This window comes from Eurytemora carolleeae, unplaced genomic scaffold (assembly GCF_000591075.1).
Source record: "Eurytemora carolleeae unplaced genomic scaffold, Eaff_2.0 scaffold4, whole genome shotgun sequence".
In the NCBI taxonomy this organism is placed as follows: domain Eukaryota; kingdom Metazoa; phylum Arthropoda; class Copepoda; order Calanoida; family Temoridae; genus Eurytemora; species Eurytemora carolleeae.
Window position 1 is genome coordinate 580,535 of NW_019396191.1, and position 9,132 is coordinate 589,666.

The 9,132-nt window shown below is 30.3% G+C and overlaps 1 protein-coding gene across 1 annotated transcript in view; it reads left to right on the forward strand.

Moving 5' to 3' along the window:
* LOC111697718 (microtubule-associated protein 4) overlaps window positions 1-9,132 on the forward strand; it is a 43,588-nt gene that overhangs the window by 2,135 nt on the left and 32,321 nt on the right. The window contains exons 4-15 of the mRNA XM_023467813.1: window positions 844-924; window positions 1,405-1,508; window positions 2,266-2,399; window positions 2,960-3,022; window positions 3,459-3,506; window positions 4,357-4,424; window positions 4,836-4,907; window positions 6,074-6,168; window positions 6,987-7,033; window positions 7,348-7,403; window positions 7,604-7,698; window positions 7,936-8,023. Of these exons, the coding sequence (XP_023323581.1) occupies window positions 844-924; window positions 1,405-1,508; window positions 2,266-2,399; window positions 2,960-3,022; window positions 3,459-3,506; window positions 4,357-4,424; window positions 4,836-4,907; window positions 6,074-6,168; window positions 6,987-7,033; window positions 7,348-7,403; window positions 7,604-7,698; window positions 7,936-8,023 (951 nt within the window). The remainder of the gene's footprint in view (window positions 1-843; window positions 925-1,404; window positions 1,509-2,265; window positions 2,400-2,959; window positions 3,023-3,458; window positions 3,507-4,356; window positions 4,425-4,835; window positions 4,908-6,073; window positions 6,169-6,986; window positions 7,034-7,347; window positions 7,404-7,603; window positions 7,699-7,935; window positions 8,024-9,132) is intronic.

Sequence of the window (9,132 nt, forward strand, 5' to 3'; positions counted from 1 at the left end):
TTTCCAGTGGGACCAGTATAATTGTGGAATACGAAGATGATTAAACTATGCTTTTAAATATTCCAACTAGCGCTTAGGATCCATCTAATTTTGATGCGGATCCGGATCCTGGATCCGCACCGGGAAAAAATGGTTTCGGATCCAAATACGGATCCGGATCCAGGTCATTTCTTAAAGATTTACTGAATTTTTTTTTAGTAAAAAATAATTTTCAAATTTTTTGTTAATTTTTTTTCGCTTATTTTTATCCTAAAACTTGAACAGAACAGAAAAGAGGAAATTTTTATAATCTCTATTTTTTTTCAAAAGTTCAGATTTGGGTTTTATGGGTAAAAAAGTTTTTTTTTGCAGTTTTTGGGTGATATTTTACCCCTTGGATCCGGATCCGTGGATCTGCATATTTTTGCGGATCCGGATTTGGATTCAGGAAGCCAAAATAAGCATGAAATACAGCAATTGTAAAGTGTTAACAGACCCAAGTGGTAAAAGTTATGCTTTATGATAACACCAAATCTATATTAGATTGTTGAAACGTCGTCTTCACCTCAGCTTTATGGATTCTGTTGTGTGTAAAATGTCCAATATACCTTTAATGTTTCAAGCAAACTAAAATTTTTTATTTTCTAATCATTACCTTAATTTTTCAAAATCATAGTAAAAAGAAGTTTAAGATATTGATGATTTACTTGTTAAAAGGAATCTTTTCTAATAATGATAATTTAGTGGTTCAATTGACAAGACTCTATTTTTAATAAATGGTCTGTTATAGGGACTTAAAAATCAAACCTTTATATTTACGATTTCTTAAAGGGACTCTGATCCAACATTGATAAATGATTAAAGGGACTCGATTCCAAGCGAGGATAAAGGGTCACCGTCCAAATTCCGTACATCAAGTATATGTAGTATGCGGAATACTAGAAGGTATCTAATCTGAATCAGTTAAAAAGAATTTATAATGTAGATAAGTATGTGTGTTTCTTTTGATTTCTAAAACGCTAGAGTTTTTTGTTTGAATTTTTATTAGTTGATTTATGGACTGATATATTGATTCATTGATTCATTGATTCATTGATTCATTGATTCATTGATTCATTGGTTCATTGTTTCATTGGTTCGCCGGTTCGTTGGTTTATTCATTAATTAATTAAATAATTCATTGATTCATTGATTGATTCATTGATTGATTCATTGATTGATTCATTGATTGATTCATTGATTGATTCTTTGATTGACACGTTTATTGTTTGATTGATTTAATTTTTGATTCATAGATTCATTGATTGATTTATTGCACTATTGAATTATTGATTCATTTATTCATTTATTAATTCTTTGATTAACTCATTTATTTATTCTTCGGTTGATTCATTGATTAATAGATTTATAGATTGCATCTTTAAGGCGTATGGAGGACCGTCATGTATTACTGCATGATCTGAAAGCATATATGCCAAGTCATCTTCAAGACAAGATTTCAGCTGATCAACATATTTCATTCTACGCAGGTATAAACTAGCTAGCTCAGTTGGGACCAATGAGAGATCGGTTAATCTCCCGCCTAAAGTAGAATGAGTTAAGCTCTCTCTGTCCGTTTATAAGTTTTTAGTTCAGGTTTATAATAATAGGTTACATTTTTGTATTTACATTTGGTACACTGGTTAGTGGTTACAAATATTACATTTGGTACACTGGTAAGTGGTTACAAATGTTACATTTGATACAATTGATTCATTTGTAACAAATGTACAGAAAAATAATTCATAAAAAGTTATCAGTATAATTTTTAGAATTTTAATTTCAACTGCATCTTATAACGATGTCCTCAGAGTAAATAATCGATTTAAAAATTAATGCATTATAGTTTTTAGATAAAAATATGCAGTGCAGTAAATGGGTATTAAAATACTTTTGTATTGTTATTCTTGTGTGTGCCGAATATTTTTAATTAAATCATAAATATTTTTTTCTTGTTAAAATGTTTGTTCAAAATGATCGGATGGCAATTGGGAAATTATTTATCCTTTTCTGTTTTTCTTTTCAATGTTAAAAAAAGTTGACGTCTAAAAGCAAGGTTTTAAATCTTCTTCAGGGAATGAAACCTTAAAACAATTTGCTCTCTCCGCAACCATACCTTAAGTCTGGGGGGGGGTTAATTTCAATGAAGATGTGAGGAAACTGATTTTAAAAGAAGTACACCCCTGGTAAAGTTGTTGTTTCTTTTGTGCTTTATGGTCATATGAATATTAAATGAATATATTCTAGTTTACGACGGACACGCTGGTGTTAAAGCTGCCATATCTGCTGCATCTCATCTTCACGAGAAACTTGTAGATTCAGAACATTTTCAAACAGATCCTTCCAGAGCTATTCAGGAGGCCATAGTTGTCACGGATAAGGTGATTTATCAAGGGACCCTCCCTTTACAAATACACCTGTCCGATTCACAACAGTGCCTTTTAAACATCTTTTAGAGTTAACAATGAGGAAGACATCTATGTTTTGTTTTATCATGAAAAGTGTTAAATTCTTACAATTTTCTTCGCTGGCCTTGCAATATATATCAGCGAGTTTCATTGACAGAGAAATTAAAATTGTAAAATGATAAATTTTCAGATTGAAAAAAGAAGATATCTTATTCATATTTTTTAAGACCTACCTCTCGATTTGGAGGACTCGCTAAAAAAATACCTTTATAATCCCTTACAGTAATTATTACTTGAAGTATTGTATACCTGAGTTTACTAAAGAATCACTTTTTTCTCAAATAAGTTTTCTTTTTTCAACTTTCAACTGGAAAGATAAGTTACCAAATTTTAGAAAATGTGACTTACTTAATTTCACTCATTGATAGATTTTTTAACCGGTAAATAATAAGATTGGGTGGGTCGGAATGACAAATTGGACTTTAACTGGCAAGCGTTTTAGGTGAATTTTACTATGCAACATTTGATTTTAGATGATTTGTGAGCAAGATAGCGAGAAAGGATCTGGGGCTACTGCTGTATGCAACCTTATTAAGGTAATATTCAATATTATTAACTTTTTTTCAACCCGATATAAACTAGAAATAGAAATATACCCCTGGTTTAATTTAAAGGGTTATTTAGTGGATTTTTGTAGTCATTTAAATCAACGTATTGGACTTTTAAATAAATAACTCTTCAGAAAAATGTAATTGTTGAATAGAGCCAATTTTTTTTCTGGCATTACTTAAACAAGAAATGCGAAATGGTGCTTTAAAATACAAACATAAATTATCGATTATTTTTCATCCAAAAGGTTTACAAATGATAAACGTTTTTTAAAATGCGAGGTCCCAAAAATTGGTAAATGATTAAAAAGACGCTTAATATCGTTGTTTACTTCCACTGTAAATTACTATATGAATAATGACATGTAACGATACAAATAAAATTGAAAATTAATCTTATAATTCATCAGTTTTATTTTTTCAGGATAATGTACTGTACTCGGCTTGGTTGGGAGATTCTATAACTGTCATGGTACGTATATTTGGTACATGACTGTGCACAGTACAATACATGTGTATTGTGTAATGTGTATCTATATATGTTTACATTGCTTGTCTATCTGTTTTTCCTTTAGTATCCAATAAACGTCATAACGGCTGAACCGATTCGGCCCAAATTTTGTGTGGGACCTCACATGACCCCAGGGAAGGGTAATGGAGGCTCAGAATTACAAAAAGTTAAAAAAAAATTGATTTTCGTCAAATTTTGTAAATCCATGAGAAAAATTTGTAAATCCGAAAAAAAATTTATTTTGTTTTATCGAAGAGAAAATGCTGAAAGATTGAGCAACTATTAATGGTTGAAAAAGAAGGTTGCCGCGAATCGCCCTAATAGCCTAGTATAATATATATTTACACATTTAGATGTAATATTGTACATAAAACCATTAGATTTTCCATACTTGTTGTTGAGTTAAAATCTTTTTGATTGATTTGATCTAATTTGAAACTGATGAAAAATGATAGAAGATGATGGAAAATGGTGGAAATTGATGGAAATTGATGGAAATTGATGGAAATTGATGGAAATTGATGGAAATTGATGGAAATTGGGGGAAATTGGGGGAAATTGATGGAAATTAATGGACATTGAAGGAAGTTGATATGGAAAATGAAGTGGTTGTAATTTGATGGAAATGGCTATGGAAATGGATGGCACTTGATGAAAATTGATTTGAAATAGTTTAAAATAATTTTAAATAATTTTAAATAATTTTAAATAATTTTAAATAATTTAAAATTGATTAATAAGTTTATTTGTTTATTTATCATATTTTTCATAGAGTGACAAGTAAGATGTTTGATTGACTGATTGTTTTCAGGCTAGAAACGGTGAGCATATTCTTCTAGTAGATCCTCATTCACCTAAACGAGAAGATGAAAAACTCAGGTAAATTTGTAAAAACGTATAAATTTCAGGATTCGTGATCATTCTTTGTTACTTTTCTATTATGCTTATCTTTATATTGTTCTGATGAGTTGTTAGGTGTTTGCTAATTTGGGGATATTTTCCACTATTGGTATATAAATTATATATTAAAATACAGGGGTGTTTATTTACTTTTAGAATGATCCCCTACCCCCTTTTTTTTGTAAATAAATTTCCGCCAAAAGTTATGTTTTTAGGTGGAAATTAATCAAATGTTTGGGTAAAAAGTATCAAAAAGGATGAAAAAAAACTTGCCTTTTGATGTCAATTTTTTCATCATTTCCCTAATATCATCAAAAATCATTCCTTTTAAATAATCGATCTTTAAGAACCAGATTCTAATCATGACTTTAATCAAACCAAATATTTCAGAATTGAAGCTATGGGAGGTTATGTGTCCTTTTGGGGGACATGGAGAGTAAATGGAACTCTAGCAGTTTCAAGGTTAATCACATTTACTTCTTAAACATTTCATCAAACTTCAAATTGAGATATAGAATGTCCATTAACACCTCGAAATTGAGATATAGAATGTCCATTAACACCTCGAAATTGAGATATAGAATGTCCATTAATACCTCGAAATTGAGATATAGAATGTCCATTAACACCTCGAAATTGAGATATAGAATGTCCATTAACACCTCGAAATTGAGATATAGAATGTCCCTTAACACCTCGAAATTGAGATATAGAATGTCCATTAACACCTCGAAATTGAGATATAGAATGTCCATTAACACCTTGAAATTGAGATATAGAATGTCCATTAACACCTCGAAATTGAGATATAGAATGTCCATTAACACCTCGAAATTGAGATATAGAATGTCCATTAATACCTCGAAATTGAGATATAGAATGTCGATTAACACCTCGAAATTGAGATATAGAATGTCCCTTAATACCTCGAAATTGAGATATAGAATGTCCATTAATACCTCGAAATTGAGATATAGAATGTCCATTAATACCTCGAAATTGAGATATAGAATGTCCATTAATACCTCGAAATTTCTCTGCTTTTGATAAATATTTGGCGAAGTAAAAAATAATTCAAACAAAGCTGCAAACAAAATCAACCAGAAGGTGGAAATTTTTAATCACGGGATTAAGTATTGATCTTCATCTCATGCAGACAGAGGTCGAATTTAATGAACTTGAGCCGCATCTCAAATCCGCCAAAAACCGGTTTTAATTGAGCGCCGGCTCAAACATTGAATACAATTTTAAGTGGAACCAACCATATCTAAGCCGCGGCTCAAATTCTTTAAATTCGATCTCAGGTTAATTTAATCCCTCTTTGGTATCCTATTAAGCCATACCTCCATATACACCTTGCAGCTAACTTTAATTGAAGGCATTCAGCCTGTAGTTTAAGAGTGGCCACTTTGGAAATAGAGATTAAGTGTTCAAGATTAATAATACTTGGCACAAAAATTCCGACCTCTGAAATTTCATTATCCAGTTTTTTTCTCCCGTATTTTTTTAATCTGCGAATGGTTTTCTCTAGTTGTCCTTTACATAATTTTCTGGTTCACTTGATTGCATTTTATGACAAATGTCTTTCTTTTAAATAAAGAATGTTCAAAGATAAAAGTTGTTTTTAGAGCGCTTGGAGACGCCTCTTTGAAACCTTATGTAAGTTCGGTCTCTGACGTCACAACTGTGGAACTCGGAGAACAAGATGATTTTCTTATAGTTGGTCAGTACTCAGTATACTCTCTAATTATAGCTCATCTTTGTAATTTTCTCACGCTCAAAAAGAACATTTGAAATTTTTTATTTATATTTATTTATTTATATTCTGAATTAATTCTTTAAAAAATTAATTTCTGCAAGAATTATTCTGTTTTTGATTTTGATGTATTTTAGAAGGTAAAAAAGTTAATAATTTTCTTTTTGAAGTCCCCCTATTAAATTTTTCGATTAATCGGAGTGTTCGAGATTTAGACGAACCCAATTTTTTTAATCAGAGTTTCGTAAATAAAGAATACAAAAACCGAAAGTCGGTAAGATTGGTTTGGGTTTGATTGGGTTGGGTTATTTTTGATTATTTAGTGAATTAATCTCTAGACCTCATTTAGGGGCATATTGAGATATCTGCATGGAGTCTATAGATTCAATGAGTAACTATTTATATCACTATTTTTGCTCAACAATGTCTCCAGCATATCGTTTGTAAATGTTTTAAAACATTTTAGGAGATCTAGTGTTTTTACTTCTCCCGGCAAACTATTCCATAAGTTCACTACTCTTAGACAAAAAAATTGGCTCTCAATTCCAGTCTAGATCACGAGGGCATCAGATTTAGTGGATCTGCAGTTAGACGAATTATTCCATGTTCACCTATTCCGACTGTACTAAAACATGTATTACTTTTTGCATCACGGATAATCTTAAATTTTTGTAGAATGACGATATAGATTTTATAAATATAGACTGGGCTTGGTTGGGTTCGATCGGTTTGGTTTTTGGTTGTATGAGTTGTTGGGTTAGGAATTTACATTGATGATATTTCAGGTTGTGATGGACTTTGGGACACTGTAACTCCAGAAGAAGCTGTTCAGGAACATTTTTAGTTTTCAAATTTTTTAAGCTCTTACCTTATCTGACGAAAAATAGTTTTATTGACAGAATTGATGTCGTTTGATTTATTGATTGGGTTACAAAAACAATAATCCTTTGATCGATTAATAGGTTTTGGTTAATTGATTGGCTGATCAATTGGTGCATCATAATTTTTTTAAATTGTAGATTGATTGATTGATTGATTGATAGATTTATTTATTTATTGAATTGATAAGTTGATTTTTTGATTAATTTTTTGATTAATTGATTTTGTTTCTAAATTTAAAAACTTTAAAAACTGAAAAATGTTTAGTTTGTGTATGAATTCATTCAAAATGAAGAAAATCATAATAACGTAACAGAATTAAGGTATTTTAAAATTTTTGTTTTAGAGCCTGACTTAATAATATTTTCATTTTTTAAATATAATTGTTTTCTCTGTTTTTTAGCTTTTGTAATGTTTTCTTATGTTTGGTATTGGGTCAATTTTTTTTCTTTTGTGTCAAGACATAATTAAATTTTTTGTTTAAATCTCTGCTCCACATTATTTTGTTGATCGCTGTATTTAGTAATCTGCTGGGAGCTCATGCTATCAAGAAAGGTTCTACAGACAATGTGACGATAATTGTTGTTTTCCTTAAATCCATCCAGCTGATTAGACAAGGTACTGTTTATTCTAAAATAACAACATTTTTCAATCGTTTTTTTGTGTTTGATGATTATAGCCAGTTTTGAATTTTGATTCTATTATAGTTTTTTTTTCTTCAACATGGATTTATTTTCTCTACAAAATGCATAATTTTTTTAATGTTAAGAACTTCTTTAGAAAATGTGGAATTTGGGAAGTCAAGGGAGAGAGAATCTGATTTTTTAAGTAAATAATTATGAATGTTTTTTAAAGAATGTCTAGCGCCAAGACCGGTTCTTGAAAACAAAATGGCGGGGATATCCTCCACAGCAGAGTTTGTTTTAAACCCAGGAGCTTCAAGGTAGAATTTAGAATTTACAATCTTAAAGAGACTGTACACGTAATTCCAAAAGACCCGCCAGGACTTTGATATCTTCATTCTTGAATCAGAAAATTGAGTATATTGTACATTATACTGTACACTGTATACACTCCATTATACTTTGCACTGTGTACACTTCATTATACTGTACACTGTATACACTCCATTATACTGTACACTGTATACACTCCATTATACTGTACACTGTATACACTCCATTATACTGTACACTGTATACACTATTTATACTGCTCACTCGCGGATTTCTGCGAAAAAAAGATCAATTACGTAAACCTTGATCCGACAAAGGTTTAAAGGGTACGTTATTAGTTGAAAATGTCACTATTAATGTAATGGAGGGTAATAATAAATTACCTCTACAGTCCTTTTAACCATTAAAAGCGGACTGAAAGTCGTTGTAACTATCCTATTCCTAACTCGGAATATGTATTTAATTATTTTCAAGCATAAATTTTTCAAATATCAAAATATTTGGCAAAGGTTCAACTAAGATGACTTGTTATGCGTTTTATTAGCTGATTGAAGGACTAACCAAAGTTAAAATTTCTAGTTCAATGTCACTAATATAAGGCAAATAAAATTAATAAAATGCACTATTTTTTGTAGTTTTATCTTCTTCACAAAGATAATCGGTGGCCTGAGTCGTTTTTCTCCATTTTTTCTTTATTTTATGTTCCTTTTTAATGACGGAAATGATATTCAGGGGGAAAAAGAAACGTTCCTTGAAACTTTGTGGTTTCAAAAGAGTCGATAAGTGAGAAACGTAGTTTTTAGCGTAGAATTTGCATAATGTATTGTCAGGATTTGACTTAGTTTTTTGGTTGAAGATTAATATAAAAGTAAAGGAAATAACGAATTTAATACTTGCAATATGCATTCTAAAATTCGAAAATTTGTCCATTAAATATCCCATTCAATCTTTTCAAACATTATTAATTATCATTTGTTTTAGTTTTATATCACGTAGTTTTGTGGTTAGTTTGTTTTATTTATAGCTCTCATGGATTTATTCAATATTTAATAAACAAAAATAAACAGTTCTTCTCTTAACCCCCCCACCCTTCTAT